The sequence below is a fragment of the Hermetia illucens genome, chromosome 3 (genome assembly GCF_905115235.1).
Source record: "Hermetia illucens chromosome 3, iHerIll2.2.curated.20191125, whole genome shotgun sequence".
NCBI lineage: Eukaryota > Metazoa > Arthropoda > Insecta > Diptera > Stratiomyidae > Hermetia > Hermetia illucens.
The window spans coordinates 3,985,208-4,002,164 of NC_051851.1; the positions used below are offsets into that span (position 1 = coordinate 3,985,208).

Below are 16,957 nucleotides of genomic sequence, written 5' to 3' on the forward strand. Positions count from 1 at the left end.
CCGTTTTGGCAGCGGAACTCGGAGCTGTGGTTCGTGCATTTGGAAGCACAGTTCCAGATGTCCGGTATTACAGCGGACGCGACCCGCTTCAATTACGCGGTGGTCGGCCTGGACGAGGAGTCCATCCTTCTGGTGTCCGACGTGGTGAAGTCGGCTTCGTACTCGCTGCTGAAGACCGAATTGATTAGGCGCCTGTCGGTAAGTGAGTCGGCAAAACTAGACCACTTGCTAGCGGGTTTAACGCTGGGAGATCGAACTCCCAGCCAATTGCTGCGCGAAATGAGGCAATTGGGTGGCAGCAAGATCGGCGACGACCTGATCAAGTCGCTCTGGCTGCGTCGGCTCCTGGAGGGCACCCAGGCGGTCCTCGCGTGCGTCTCCGGTTCCTTGGAGGAACTCGCCGCTGCGGCCGACCATAGCGGCCGTTCAGTTGTCGTGGGGCGAGGTGGGCGACTTAACGCGCGAGATAGCCGCCTTAACAGCCAGTGTGGCCGAAATGCGGGCGACGCTGGACGCTCAGCTCGCTCGCGGACTGCCACTCGAAAAGGGCATTCGGGTAGCAGGTCGTCAGGACAGTCTGCGGACCGAGGTATTTGCTGGTACCATCTTAGATTCGGTGATATAGCGACCAGATGTACGCTCCCGTGTAAATTCGCGCCTACCGCAAAAAACTTGATCCGCGGAGGGTCCTGGCGACGGCCACCCAAAACGCAGCGCCACGTCGCCTAACTATTAGGTTGTTGCAAATGAAATGTCGGATATTTGAGTAAAATTTCAAAAAACTATAACTTTTATGAAAATTAATTTTATTAGTCAAAATAAGAACCAGCAGCTTCAATGCACTTCTCCCAACGAGATACAAGGGCATTTATTCCAGTTTCGTAAAAGTCTGGGTTTCTAGAGCTAAGAAATTCTTCAAAGGCACTTTTGACAGCTACTTCATTGCTGAATTGTTTCCCCGCCAAAAAGTGATCCAAATGCTTAAAAAAGTGGTAGTCGGTTGGCGAGAGGTCGGGTGAATATGGTGGATGAGGAAGAGTCTCATATCGTAATTCATTTAATTTTTGGACCGTCATTCTGGAAACATGAGGTCGGGCGTTATCATGGAGCAGTATCACTCCATCTCTGTTGACCAATCTAGGCCGCTGAACACGTAATTTCTCGTGCATTTCATCAAGTTGGGCACAATATTTCTCTGCATTAATTGTTTCACCACGCTCCAAAAACGAATAATGAATAATTCCAAATGCAGACCACCAAACAGTTACCATTACCTTCTTCGGGTGAAGGCTCGGTTTTGGCATGTGTTGTGGAGGCTGATCGGCATCTAGCCATTGCGCTGATCTGCGACGGTTGTCGTACAATATCCACTTTTCATCGCATGTCACTATTCTGCGCAAAAAGGGATTGTTCCTGTTGCGGTTGAGTAGAGAACTGGATATTTCCATTCGCAGCGCCATGTTTTGCTCGTTGAGTTCATGCGGAACCCACTTATCAAGCTTCTTCACCTTTCCAAGCTGTTGTAAGTGCCGAGATACTGTCGAATAGCGTACGCCTATTTTCTCTGCAATGTCACGAATCGATGATCGGGGATCAGATTCCACTATCAAACGCAACTCGTCGTTGTCGATCGATGGTCCTGGGTGTCCACGAGGTTCACTTTGGAGGGTCATGTCGCCTGATCGGAATTTTTCGAACCACCGCTGTGTCGTTCGTTCGTTTGCTGCGTCAGCTCCAAATGCTCTGCAAATGTTTCTGGTTGCCTCCGCTGCGTTGTGACCAAGTTTAAATTCATATAGAAAAAGTAGACGTTTTTGACTCCCTTCCATGCTTTTTTCTTTGAGTTTTACTTGGAACTTCAATGACGATTGAAACTGAAATGACTCCTTGATCGAACGAACGACTATTTATACTCAATTATCCCATACCACCAGAGTCACCTTGCGGCAGTTTTAAACATTAAAATCATAACTAACTTCACTTCATTGAAAAATCCGACATTTCATTTGCAACAATCTAATACTTCAACCACTTATTCAGAGTCAAATCGCCCGCGGATCCCATCTGGAACTCGGTGATCACCCACTACTGTCAATAATATAAGATCGAGTTTGAAAGCGTCTTTATCTCCAACAGAAGTTGTCGCGTGCGTTTCGACGGATACCGTTCCATCGACTTCCCCGTAGACTCCGTAGAGTCCCACAGGGCTCCATCCAACATATTGCCCTGCGTTCCCCTCTCGTAAACTTCTCGCGCTCGACCTTTCCCCCCAAACAACAATAGCCCTCCCGCATTAGGAGGGATACTCTTCCTGAACGCGAGTGGGTCCACATCCCCACTAGCCTCTCTCTCTCTTTCAAACGCCTAACCAATAGGGCCATAGCTTATTTCAGTCAGTGAGCCCTTACTGTTAAAAAACGTCATCTCCTCTCGGGCCCTGTTTCCTACTACCAAAACCCTCCTATACAAAACCCTAATTCGACCAATCCTGACCTTCCCAGCATGAGCTACCATGTCCCCCAACGTAACCGAAGCCCTCCAACGCTTCGAAAAGACGCTCCTTAGGAAATGCACGGCCAAATACAGGAGGCCGAACCTAAAATTCTACAAAAATTCTCCCCTGTACGCTCTCTCCGGGGTTTGTCCCATAATTTCACATATGAGCAAACTATCGTGCGAGTTATGTCCCCTTAACGACAATGAAAAAGGCACAATCACTGTCAGCGGCAGTGACCTGCCCAGAACTGAGCGATTTAAATATCTCGGACCAATGCTATCAGCAGAGAGAACTCCTTAGCAAGGAATACAATGGTAATAGCCCCAAGCGGTTCTGAAACAGCACGGCAAGCAAAGGCCACCATCAAAGGTTCCCATCTCTATACTTGCGTAAGGCCCTTGCCAGGGACATCAGCCAACCTCTGTGCAATAGACTAGAATGGACTGTGTTCCACTCCAGCAATGATTGTGGAACAGCAAATCCAACTACGACCTTGTCTGTCGGTTTGAATTCTATAATCGTTCCGCCAGTCGACACGGGACGCAGGATTTGGATTCTCAGCACGTCCAGCAAAAAGTGTCAAAACATCATCTGTTTAACCGACCAGACGCAAATCTTGTACATATCGAATATTAGCAGGCTATTTTTAGATGCACTTAAGAGGTCCAGCACTAGGAAGAATCCTTGTACTACCCCCAACGTGATCTCCATACTCTGGCCCTCCGGCGTCTCATCGGGTAGGAAGCGGCCATCAGGTAATCCCTCAATATCCGCAAGAGGTAACCGAGCATGTGGAATTGACTTTCGAGTATATCTCGCATACCCGCAGTCTTAGAGAGTTCAAAATATTTCTGACAACAATCCCCTACGAAGCAGTAAAATCTAGGAAGATTTCGAGGTCCAAAGCGGAGTCCGCCAGGGTTTCATCCTATCACCGTTGTTATCGGTGAGGGTCTTCATGCTGCCCTGTCCGGATAATGTGGAGAAATTCAATGGACTATGACATCTTTCCTCAAACATCTCGACTACGCTGATGACATCTGTTTGTTCTCTCAATGGGTCACGGATCTTGACCAAATGGCTCTGGATTTGGAAAGAGAGGCAAGTGGAGTTGGACTGAAGACACAAAAACAAGGTTCTCAGTCTGACGGGTCATCGCACTCTCCCTATCTGCATTAATGGGTAGAGCATCGCAAGCGTGGATCAATTTGTATATCTGGGAAACGTGGCTTCTGCCGACGGCGGCACCGAACTAAATGTTGCCCGACGCTTTAACAGCGCTCGATCCGCTTTCGCTGCCTGTCTAAAATCTGGAAATGCAGCTATCTCAAAAATAAGATCAAGTTGCGGCTGTTCTGTGCTAGTGTCCTTTCTGTGTTGCTATATGAATTCCACTGTTACTCAAAAGCTCCAAGCTTTCGCCAATATCTATCTGCTTCGTATCACCGGAGTACACTAGCCTGACACTATCTCAAACGAACAACTTGCACGGCGCACAGGCTTCACACTCGTATGCGATGTGATACGCAGACAGAAGTGGCAGTAGATAGGTCACACATTAAGAAGGGGCGACAATTGCATTGAGGACTATGCCATGCAATGGAATCCACTATCCCAAGATAGTGGACGAGTGGGTCGCCCCAAGGGCTCTTGACACAGAACAGTAGAGGACGAGTGCGAGCGTCTCGGGAAGTGGTGGGGGAGCTCAGGCGCATTTCAGGTAACCGCGAGCGATGGCGCTTAGGTGTGGTTGACGTACTATATAGGTTGAAAGGCAACGTTACAAAGACCAACATTTATGGAGATTGACGGTGAGTGCTCCACCTCGATGGACTGCATCTAAAACCTCAGTGACAGCATACTCTGCGGACCTTCTTTCTCAAAAACTGAACTGTCTTGTCACCTTCCCAGCGGCAATGAAAACTGGCAACCTTCAGGTAAGCGTTGAATGCGCCAAGCAGTATGTAGGCCGATGGAAAAACACCTTTATATACTTCTCCCGGGATAACGTCGGGCCCTTCTTATTTTTAGGGCTGCCTCTTCCAGGTTTTTCATAGTGAAAAATAGACAATCCTAGGTGCCTTCCACGCTTTTGACATCAGCCCAAGTAGACTCCGTAGGGAATAATTTCCGCACAATTCGGTCCATCTGCTCCATCCACCTCGTTGACGAGCCCTTGCCAGCAGCGAACTGCAGAGTCCTTTTTGGCCGATTCGCACCTTGTCATTGTGGTGCAGGCCTCCTCCTGGTCGTTGAAACCCTGTGCCAAACCACGGAGCCGTTCATCAATAGATAGAAGGCTTGCTATGGCTGGATGCTCCCCGGAGCATGGAAGTTCCAGACTGTCTTTTTCAGGTTCATAACTGAATTCACGATGTCAGGTGTACCAGGTGTGTCACCACGCTCCGAAGTGTCGGCTCTGGCTAATCTGAAAGTTTGGACGAACGTAGCCTAATGTATTTCACTATCCAAAGCAAACAAAGTTGAACAATTTTGACCCCATAACCAGGAGGTGAGGGCAACTTCGTGTCGGACCGATTAACACAGGTTCGGTATTAGCAAAGAATATTTAACAAAGACACCGATTCGGCCAATACTGTTCGCATAAATTACAATTATTTTCAAAAAATATTTACCTCTGCTTCGAGCAATTGATGATCCTCGGGTGTGGACGGCAGGGGACATCCGGCCCCATCCTCTTCCTCCTCTACCAGTTCGTCATCGTCCTCATCCAGAAGGTCAATGCCCTGCGATACTAACGATTCAGTGTCCGGGAACCAACCACGTCGCTTCCGCAGACTCATGTCGGGATCATCGAGGCCAATGTCGCTGCCCAAGATGTCCTGGAACGACTTGTCCTCGTTGCTCTCGAGCTCCTCAAGGATCGGTGGCCGCGCCAAAATCATCATCGCTCGCGGTGGCAATGCGAATTCCTCGTTGTGGGACATTTCGATTTGTGTGAAGTGCTTGCGGCGGCGGTGGTGTCGGCACTCGGCTGTAAACGAACAAGCACACAGAGAAGATGCGTTTAATTCACTCGGACGTGATGGCAGTCGGTTTAGGAGGCAACTGGGCCAGACTTTTCGCACAGAAACAATTTCACTCAATTAAAACTCGATAAGGCGGTTCAAGAGTTCAGCGCTCGGCAATTGGTTGCGGTGCCAGCAGCCGTGCAAACGCACAAATAACGGATCCCGCGAGAAGAGGTTCACGAGCTCCGACTCGCTGCGAGTTGGCAAAGATCCCAAAGCTGCGGTGCCAGCTGACGATCGCACTTTGGCCTGAGCCCGACAGTGGTAATTATGTAATGCTCTTCAGGCGGGACTGGGACGCGGGAAGCACCGTAAATGGGAGCCACTGAAACCAGCTGACTCGGCCGGGTCAGATGACCCAAATGGACGATCCTGCCGCCCGGAAATCGCTTCTACGTTCTAATTCCGTCACGTGTCCAGGCAAAGTGAAACAATGACTGACGTCGATTGTCGCAACAACAAAGAGCCTCCCAAGGGGTCAGCCACTGGCTTCCACTGCACCGAAAAAACGTCTCGTTGTGCCGAAGGGGTAGGACTTAACAGCTTCAACCAAATTACACGTACCCGAAACAGAATTGCGTGAAATAAAAGGATAATTCGACCAACACTAGATCTCCCGACCGCAGCCTGACGTCTCAAATAACACTTCGCTTTGGATCTCTATTGGAAACTGTGCGAGTCTGACGTTTCGCGTGTCTTTTTCCTCGACTTCGTTCAGTTGGCGGAGTGTGAGCTGGCAACTCGGCGGCGGACTTTTCCAACCTGCTCGCCCCTTTCCACCTTTCCAGGGCCAAAAACAACTCTTTTCACCTGCTATTGACTTTCCAGAGAAAATAGAAACAGCTGACTCGATGTTTTTCCTGATTATTTTTCAGTTTTCTGAGAGGTTTTCCGAAATTTGCGACGCTTCACGATTTGGGTCTGACCGAAAATTGATCGAATTTGACACTACACTGCGTGCACGCACGGAGGAGTAGGCATTTCAGTGAAACTAATGCGATTTGACCGAGAAAAACAAATTCTTGATTTGCTCACTCTGCGTGTGGGAAACAGTTGACATTCCCAGAGAAGAAGACATTGGAAGGGGCCGAGCTGCGTGAACACTAACGAACTTCATCCAAGACACAATCCGCGGAAAGGTGATATTGAAAAAGGACGTTTCTTGAAAGAAATGCTTAGAAAAGCAGGGAAAAGTGTAAATTTAAATTGAATGCAGGAAGGAGTGGAAAAGGTCCTTATTCCCATGGTATTTCCACCATTAAAACTATTAAATTTGCTTTCTGCCATCTGCCGCCAGTTTCCGACAATATCTAGCCGGGGCAACTCCCAAACTGAACTCTGTACACATCTTCCGGTAGATGTCGGTTATTTTGTATTTAATTCTTATGTAGAAAACACGAAATATATCTAAAATCTTTATACATTTCATCTATTTTTTGTAGATTTTATTATAATTTAAAAACAAAGTTTAAGATTGTATTTTTGTGCACTTTTAAACCATTATTTCCCGACTTTTGATCAGTTGGCTCAATGGTCTAGGGGTATGATTCTCGCTTTGGGTGCGAGAGGTCCCGGGTTCAAATCCCGGTTGAGCCCGCTTTTTGCCTATATTTGCTTCTTTCTTTTTGGCAGATTGACATTGGGTTGGTTTTAGATTTGTAGGGGTGTGACAATGCTGTCATAAGTTGTCATAGACATATCCGTCAACTGTCAGATCCTCTCACACTATCGACAGTTATAATTTCAATTCCGCGTGTTTGTAATTTAAGTTAAATAAAAAGTTTAATTGTTAGCTACAAATCGCGTTTAATTTATAAACGTTTACCCACAATAGCTACAGTGGTGACCCCGGAAACTATTTTCTAAAAAATTTTTCCCCGAAATCGCTATGCCTGAGTCGGATGCCGACAAATTCAGCGATGCTTCGGATGCGTTGCAAATCAACGAGGAAATCGCAGAAATTCGTAAAGTCAAATTTCCCGAATTTTGGAAATCTCGACCGGCGCTCTGGTTCGCCCAAATCGAGGCCCAATTCCTCGTTCACAACATTCGATCCGATCAGACCAAATTCAATAAACTCGTTTGTGAACTAGACTATTCCATTCTCGAACAAGTCGCCGATATCATCGAGTCCCCACCCGAAAAAGATCGCTACAACACGATTAAAACACGTCTCATCAAACAGTTTACTGAATCCGAAGGCAAACGACTCCGAAAATTGCTAAATGATGTCGAACTGGGTGATCAAAGACCATCCGGTTTGCTGCGCAAAATGAAACTGCTCGCAGGAGATAAAGTTGGATCCGAACTGTTACAATCGATATGGATGCAACGGCTTCCCGAAAATATCCGCGCTATTCTTGCCTCGATGGACAGCACCGATAACGACAAACTCGCTGAGATCGCTGACAAGATTTTAGATGCTCGTGAACCCCAAATCGAATCTGTTCAGCAGCTTTCCACGAATACTTTTAATGATCTAAACTCATTTAAAAGAGGAAATCCGATCGCTGCGTGCAGAAATACAAAACCTCAAACGTGATCGTAGCTCTCAATTTCACGAATCTCGAAATCCTAATCGCAGTTCGTCGCAAAGCAGACAAAAATCGAGGTCAGCAACACGCAATTTTCCACAAATATGTCGCTATCATCGAAAGTTCGGCGCAGCAGCGATAAAGTGCATCAAGCCATGCACATATACAAAACCCGGAAAACTAGCAAAGTCGTTGTTGAATGAGGCGACCAGCAACGACTGCCTAGAAAATCGCCTATTTATTGCCGACAAAACAACCAACATACGCTATCTCATAGATTCAGGTGCCGAAATTTCTGTTTTTCCCCGAAGGCTGATTCGCGAAACTTTAAAACCGAAAAGCCTACGTCTCTTCGCTGCCAACGGTTCCACCATTTCGACTTTCGGAGAAAAACTGATATGTTTAAATCTCGGCCTCCGTCGGCCATACAAATGGATTTTCCAAATTGCTGATGTCGCCCGTCCGATACTGGGAACCGATTTTTTAAAACAACATGGACTGTTAGTCGATTTATTAAACAAACGTCTCATTGACACCACGACAAAACTCGGAACGTCTTGTGTTGTCAAAAGAACGACCCACAGTGGAATTTTGACCGTTCACAACGACTCCCCGTATCACCAACTACTGAAACAATTTCCTAGTATAACGAACCCGAGCTCAATTAACAAAAAGCCGGCAAGTAACGTTCGACACTTTATAAAAACCATCGGCCCTCCCATAGCAGCTCGTGCTAGGCGTCTTACACCAGATAAGTTGGAAATAGCTCGGAAAGAATTCGAATATATGTTGGAGCAGGGCATTTGCCGCCCATCTTCGAGTCCTTGGGCTAGCCCGTTACATTTGGCCCCCAAGAAAGACGGATCCTGGCGACCCTGCGGGGACTACCGCGGGCTAAACGCTGTCACAGTTCCAGACAGATATCCGATCCGTCACATTCACGACGCAACTGCTGGTTTGGCAGGTAAGAAAGTTTTCTCAAAAATCGACCTCATACGTGCGTTCTATCAAATATTAATGGCTGAAGAAGATATCGAGAAGACTGCCGTCATTACCCCTTTCGGCCTCTTTGAATTTCTGGTCATGACGTTCGGTCTGAGGAATGCAGGCCAGACTTTCCAAAGACTAATGGACAAAGCTCTTCGAGGCCTAGACTTTGCAGTCAGCTACATAGATGACATTTTAATTGCGTCCGACAACTTTGAACAACATCTCGAACACTTGCGATTAGTTTTTGAGCCTTTGGAAAAATTTGGCATTGTCATCAATCTTTCGAAATGTGTCTTTGGAGCCCAACAAATCGAATTTCTCGGTCACTTGATCGACGCAAACGGAATTCGCCCAATACCGTCACGTGTTGAAGCCATCTGTAACCTAAAACGACCAACAACAGTCAAGGAGTTACGACAAGCACTCGGAATTTTCAATTTCTATAGACGTTTTTATGAAAAATTATGCAACTACGCAAGCACCACTCAACGAATTTTTGAAGGGCAGCAAGAAGAACGACACACGAACAATTGACTGGACAACGGAAACCATCAACGCGTGGGAATCATGCAAAACTGACCTCGCGAACGCCACTCTTTTAGTGCATTTTAAACCAAACGCCCCGCTTTCAATTACCACTGATGCCTCTGATGTAGCCATCGGCGCGTCTTTAGAGCAGTATCAAGACGGAGAGTGGAAACCATTGGCGTTTTTCAAACGAAAACTCAGCCCAGCAGAAAAGAAATATAGCATCTATGATCGAGAGCTGCTAGCTATCTTCGCCACTATCAAACACTTCCAATATATACTGGAAGCATCAAATTTTTGCATAAAAACCGATCACAAGCCTCTCGTTTATGCTTTCTCTCAAAAACCAAATCATGCTTCGCCTCGTCAAGTACGCCAGCTAAGTTATATATCGCAATTTTCAACGCATATCAGCCACATACCAGGAAAGAGCAACATAGTCGCCGACTTACTATCACGAGTTGACGCCATTTCCATACCATCTTCGTTCACCGCAGACAAACTATCGCATGAACAGCAACAAGATCAAGAACTTCAAGCCTTATTAAATAGCAACACAACATCATTAAAACTACAAGCAATACAGACTGCAGGACAACTTCCAGTTTATTGTGATGTAACCGACAGTAAAGTCCGACCTTACATCCCTACCCAACTTCGACGAAAAGTATTCGACACTATTCACCAGCTCGCTCATCCAAGCGGACGTTCCACATCGCGACAAATTTGCAACAAATTCGTCTGGCCGAATATGCGTAAAGACATCCTGTTATGGTGCCGAACATGCATACCGTGTCAACGTTCGAAGGTAAGCAGACACACGAAGAACGTTCCTCAGCATATCACCATTCCCGATGGTCGATTCGATCAGCTACACATCGACATAGTTGGCCCGTTCCCACTCTCGAAAGGTTTCAAATATTGTTTGACGATGATAGATCGATTCTCTCGTTGGCCGGAGGCAATACCGATAAGCGACCAGACAGCGAATACAGTCGCCGAAACTTTTTACAACAATTGGATAGCCAGATTCGGAGTGCCACGAATAATTACAACGGATCAAGGATCCCAGTTTGAATCGGCACTATTCCAATCACTCGCGAAACTAATCGGTTGCGAACGAACAAGAACCTCGGCATACCATTCAGCTTCCAACGGCATCCTTGAGAGATGGCATCGTTCCCTGAAAGCAGCAATAATGTGTTACGGAAACAAAAACTGGGTCGATTCTTTACCAACCATTCTACTTGGACTACGATCGTGTTACAAGGATGATTTAAACGCATCATGTGCCGAGCTCATGTATGGATCCACTGTACGACTGCCAGGTGAATTTTTCGATGATCAAACTGTTGACGATAATCTAGCTCAATTCGTGAATCAACTACGAGAACAAATGCGTAATATTCGTCCAACACAATCAGCACATCACAACAAACCTGTCGAATTCGTACACCGAAACTTGAGTTCTGCCACACACGTATTTCTACGAGATGATCGAGTTCGTACATCATTATCGCCACCTTACTCAGGTCCGCATCCTGTTATCGAACGAATCACCAATCGTCTATTTCGAATTGAAGTTAATGGAAAGAACTTCAACGTCTCAACAGAACGACTAAAGCCAGCCTTCTTCCTGAATGACGAAAATAAAACTCACCAGGATCTTAAACGAACATATTTGTATTCCAGACCGCCACCGAAACACACTTATCCTCCAGCGAAAAGTCATCGTGACGGCAATGTCACTCGGGGGAGAGTGATGTAGGGGTGTGACAATGCTGTCATAAGTTGTCATAGACATATCCGTCAACTGTCAGATCCTCTCGCTCAATCGACAGTTATAATTTCAATTCCGCGTGTTTGTAATTTAAGTTAAATAAAAAGTTTAATTGTTAGCTACAAATCGCGTTTAATTTACAAACGTTAACCCACAATAGCTACAAAAGTATTAAATTTGCTTTGTGCCATCTGCCGCCAGTTTCTGACAATATCTAGCCGGGGCAACTCCGAAACTGAACTCTGTACACATCTTCCGGTAGATGTCGGTTATTTTGTATTTAATTCTAATGTAGAAAACACGAAATATATCTAAAATCATTTCATCTATTTTTTGTAGATTTTGTTATAATTTAGAAACAAAATTTAAAATTGTATTTTTGTGTACTTTTAAACCGTTATTTTCCCACATCCGGTCAGTCGGCTCAATGGTCTAGGGGTATGATTCTCGCTTTGGGTGCGAGAGGTCCCGGGTTCAAATCCCGGTTGAACCCGCTTTTTGCTATATTTGTTTGTCTCTTTTTGGCAGATTGACATTGGGTCGGTTTTAGATTAATATCAAGATCACCGCACGAGGCTAGATGCCACGGGAAAAGGAGGGCCGAATGAGAAAGAAAGCAGGATTGCAAATAACGCAAATGATTCCACAGATTGAATTCACTTCATAAAGTTCGAGTATACATTTGATTGCGCCGACGGGCAGCGCGGAAGAGAGCGAGATTGACGTAGGAGGAAAAGCTCGCGCAGGACCAGCACTTTGTTCCACCGAGAGCGGCGCGCAGACGCCGGAAACAGTTGCAGCAACTCAAGCGCACCTCACTTCAGGTGCCAAAAATTGTCACCACCAGGGACGCTTATTCGGTTAGCAACGTAACAGCCAAATTGGAGCAGCCAACCGACTGGCGTCGTTATTGCATACTTTATTGTATTTGGAGTTGTAGTGGAGTTGTGAATATTAAATGGATCCAGTCTCCCTCGACGATTACCTACCTTGTCGTGGTGAGGGAGCTCAGTAAGAAAGATCCGGGAGGTGACACCTGAAGCCAAGCGGTAATCAAAACCCCAAGCCAAGGTGTGACTACCGTGCCGAGGGCTGAATGGTCACAGGGGTTAAGATATGGTCGTAAAGGGTGAACTCTTGGTACCAGGCGACCCTTAGTTTGAACTAGGCTTACCTCGGCAAAAACGGGCTTTGCCGAGATCAACTTCCTTTCCTCGGAAAAATTGAGGCCATGGCAGCCAACTATGAAAAAACAAAAAAACAAAAACATAAACCTATAAAGCAAACACAGTTAAACTTCGATCGCGACGATCCAACACCGAGTGAAGGGGCAACCCTGAGCTCACCGATGGTGAACCTGTGTCTAGACTCAGATTCCCCACTTATTCAAGTGGGAACCAATCCAATTGGGACCCAGTCCTTAACGGACGAGCCGAAGCAGGCCCCTCCTGTCAGTACTCCTGACCCCAGGCTCCAATCGGCGCCACCTGCTGAGGCTAAAGTCTTGCCCATGGGTAAGCACCTATCCACGGACAGCAAACCGCCTTCGGGCAAACCGCCTTCGGGCAAACCGCCTCTGGGCAATGCACAACCCAAGAGCTGTGCCAAGGTTGAGGAGAAAGGAGCGTTCGGGGCACCTGCGGCTAAGGGGAAACCGAAGCGGCAGCGGTCCTCGGACGGTCCTAACTCTTCGACACAAAAGGCAGCAAAGGGGGCTCGGCCGGCAACGGCTAGGTCTTCATTTGCAGCCAAGGCTATCGAAGCCGATGGATGGGTCTTGTATGACGACTCTAATCCATCCGCCTACGATACTGAGCAGTGCGAACAGCTTAGGAGGAAATCCTTGTGAAAGAACCTAGGGCCACTAGAGCGGCATTTTTGTTGTCCCTTAAGAAGTGGAACATGAAAACCCTAGTAGGGCTTTTGACGGGACACTGCTCCTTAAACTGCCATATGGGAAAGATTGGGGTAGTGGTTCGGGTATGTGCAGCCAATGTGAGGAGGAGGAGGAGACGGCCCTGCACTTTTTATGCAGCTGCCCGGCATCCTCGGATCTCAGACGAAGACACCTTGGCAAGGTTTTCTTCAATGAAGAATCTGCACACTCTCTGCCTCTGGAGAATGTTCTCAGATTCGCTAAAGCCTGCGAACACCGTAGGCGGGAAGCCATTGAATAGGCAACTTACGGGGATAGCACAATGGGCCTAACAGTGGCCAGTGAATCTCCTACACAGTTGAGGCGCCGCAATCACTCCCTCTCCAATGACCGTCTCATTGGGTGGGAGTAGAAAGTGGCCTTCTTCTCAGTCGCGATGAAAGGCTGACGACACTGTCGAAGTGATGACCGCTGGAATAGGCCGGGGCGAGCCCGGCGGTGTTGTTCCCGGTTCGGCACCTGACCCGAGGATGAGCATAATGCTGACGCTGATACAGGCTTGTGACCGGAGGTGATGGTGTCGAAGGAGATGGTATGTGGTCTACCTGTTCCATATGAGCTGGCTTAAGGTGTTCTGCCGAGAGTGTTTTCACGATACCGTTAACATCCACGAGGAAGATTCGGTTGTTGAATCTCTGGACCACCCGTTGTGCTTCTGTATGAGACAGCCTTAGCGGCATCTTGACAGCATCGATGCGGCGGAAGACGTATTCGCAGGTGGCCAAGTCTTTGAAAACGAAGGGATGATATGAGGTGTGTCTAACCAGGGATACTGGACGAATAGAGTTGAAGAGTCGGCGAAGTTCCGAGGCGAACTGGTGTGGAGTAGGCTCGGTTGAACCCTGCAATGAACTCACCCGGTATGCGCAGCGCTGTGCTGAAAGCCACCTTGACCGGTGATGCTTACAAATCCTCCTTGAAGGTGGCGCGGAGACTCAGAAGGACAGCCAGGAGTGTGCGAAGCTAAGGCGTCTCTGATGTGCACTTTAGGGCGGCCTTGACTGTTCTGTGCATCCACTAGACCATGTTATGTCATTATGTGCACATGGTGTGCGCCTACAAGGCGACCGAGGTGAGATATCAGCTTCGCCTCGAATTGGTGGCCTTGATCCGCTGTGATCTACAGTGGTGTGCCAAAGATAAAAATCCAGTGATCGAAGAGGGCTCTAGCGTCCGTGGAGGCCTTGACGTTTCATACGGGAACCGCTTGAGACCAGCAAGTGTAGCTGTCTATTATCGTGAGGCAGTTCTCGTAGCAATGGCAGTAAGAGGCATCTCGACCAGATTTAGATGGATATGGTCAAAGCGCTCGTCCGGAATTAGAAAATTACCCAACTCGACGCGGTTGTGGCAGAGACTTCGAGAGCTGACACGGAACCCGTTGTTTGACCCAGCGAAAGACATCGTTACGGAGACTGGGCCAGAAAAACTTAAGCGCTACCATTTTCGCGGTGGCGTGTTCGCTCGGGTGGGAGAGTTGTGTGCCGTATCGAAGCCTCGGCGACGAAGGAAAGGCCTGATATTTCCATTTTTTTTTGTTTTTTTGGGAGTAGGGTCAAGATGACTACTACGGTTTTTTCCAGCGCAAGGCTGAAACCATGAGCAGTCCATCCGCTTACTCGTCACATCAATATGCTAAGTCTGCTTTGCACCTGTTCAACACTGCGTCCACCAACAAGTGCCACAACGCCGCCTGCATAACCGACCAGGCGTGATTCTTCTGGCATGTCGTAGCAATCGTTCAAGAGATCCGGCCCAAGAATAGATCCCTGTGCTACTCCCAACATGATATCCATCCTTCTCTGGCCTTCTAGCACCTCATAGAGCAGGGAGCGGTCTTTCAGATAGTCCCTCAATATCTGCAAGAGATAGCTTGGCGTGTGGAATGAGTTTTGAAATGTGCCTAACATATCTGTCCATCTTTCGGAATTGAAGGCATTTCTGACATCAAGCGTTATGAGGAGCACTCTCCGTCGAGATTCGCCGCTGTGTTTCTCGATGAACCGCATCCGCGATCTCCATAATAGCATTCACTGTGGATCTCCCTGTTCTGGACCCGATCTGCCTGATGAGCTTTATGAGCACTTTCCCACTGTGTCAAGAATACACAGCAGTCGGTATGCCGACGCAGCTCCTGGTCTCCCTTGCCCTTACTGATCAGCGTGGGTCTGGCAACCTTCCAGGGACAAGGAAAAATGCCCTCCTTGAACGCCTCGAGCAGAAGGTCTCTCCGTTGGCGAAACACTAGTTTGTAAACTTCCGCCGGGATACAATCAGGACCTGGCGTTTTCATGATGAAAATTATCAAGTTGGGAGAAACTGAAAATCTGACTACTGCCGGCTCGTCCGCGGTATTACAGCCCAAATCGATCCGTAAACAAAGGAGCTCGGTAGAAGTGAACTTCAGCCACTAAGGAGGGGGGACTACAGCTTGAATCCTGCCTGTCAGAGCCTTTTCCATCACCCTTACCGGTAAGAGCGAAAGAAAAGGAAGCTCGCGACGCGGAAGCTACTGATTTAACGCTGGTATGTGGAAATAGACCCAAGCAGCTCGGATATCCTGAACCTGGAAAAGCTTCAAGCTGGCGGCAGAAGAAGGCGTTGCGAAGGAAGGTGAAGCCCCTGGGGAATGAGGACATAGACGTGGCTGCAACACTAGATGGGGTAATGTCCAGAGAAAACAGATGCAAAGAAGCAGAATCTTCGGCGGAAGGTGGGGACAAACTGGTAAGCCCGGTAAGATCCACACTGGATGCAGCAGGCTCCTCTGTCAGCATTGACGTGCACAAGAAACATAAGACTAACACATTTGTGGGAGGCAATGCTTTATTACGTTCCCCACAGGGTCTACACTCGCGAGTCCCGTAGCAGACCGGTGTGTCAGGAGGTGATCAAATCAGCGAGAGCGATCTCATGGAAGCTTGTCCCCTTCATAGGAATACGGACACAAGAGGGAAGAGGGAAAGAGGAAGGCTGCAGCCTCATTTCTGACCGTTGCTGTGGGAATTTTCTCCAAGGACAGCAAAATGTCAGGAGGACAATTTAACATCCTCCGGGAATGTCTGTGGAAATAAATGCTGGAGCCTGAAACGAAGCCAAGATTTAATAATCAAGGCTTTCGCGATGGGCTCCTCCATTTGGAGTGCCCTGACGACGCTGCCTTAAAGGGGCTCCAACAGGTAATCCCGGCTTTAAGTTCTGGTAGTCGGCCCAAGTATACTATTTTAAACACTGAGCTGCGTAGGACAGAACATGTCGGATGTTGGTTACCGGGGCCACGAAGGAAGGCAGACGACATCATCCGCATACTGGGTGAACAGAACCCGGGCGCGGACTTCGGACACTGCAGAGTAGTGTCTGGAGGGAGGCAGCCCGGTTGTTATGCCCTTGATGATGATTCCTTCTTATGTTAATTCCAAATCTGAGTCTTTTTATTTAACCGGATCCAGTGAAGCTGCTACACGGTCGAGGTGACACAGTGACTCCCTTTCGCGTTGAGTAAATGGCGTGAAAAAGTGACCTTCTTCTCAGTCGTGATGAAAGGCTGACGATGTGCCGAAGTCATAACCGTTGGGCTGCTGGAATAGACCGGGGAAGCCCGGGATGTAAAAGACGCTGTAGTCATCGAAGGTTCCCGGTTTGCCGTCATGTACAGCTCTT

The 16,957-nt window shown here is 47.7% G+C and overlaps 1 protein-coding gene and 2 non-coding genes across 4 annotated transcripts in view; 2 read left to right on the forward strand and 1 right to left on the reverse strand.

Moving 5' to 3' along the window:
* Positions 1-6,592, reverse strand: part of LOC119652790 (adiponectin receptor protein) — a 74,079-nt gene extending 67,487 nt beyond the window's left edge. The window contains exons 1-2 of one of the 2 annotated variants that reach the window (XM_038057104.1): positions 6,340-6,592; positions 5,134-5,492 (exon numbers count right to left, since the gene is read on the reverse strand). In XM_038057104.1, coding sequence (XP_037913032.1) covers positions 5,134-5,445 — 312 coding nt within the window. In that variant the 5' untranslated portion in view covers positions 5,446-5,492; positions 6,340-6,592. Of the gene's footprint in view, positions 1-5,133; positions 5,493-6,093; positions 6,297-6,339 lie in introns of those variants that run through there. The other variant, XM_038057103.1, reaches the window with a different exon arrangement.
* A 461-nt stretch (positions 6,593-7,053) lies between these two features.
* Trnap-ugg lies at positions 7,054-7,125 on the forward strand. Its single transcript has one exon. It is a non-coding gene; the product is annotated as a tRNA-Pro (tRNA).
* Positions 7,126-11,782: 4,657 nt separating this feature from the next.
* On the forward strand, positions 11,783-11,854 carry Trnap-ugg. Its single transcript has one exon. It is a non-coding gene; the product is annotated as a tRNA-Pro (tRNA).
* Positions 11,855-16,957: the final 5,103 nt, after the last annotated feature.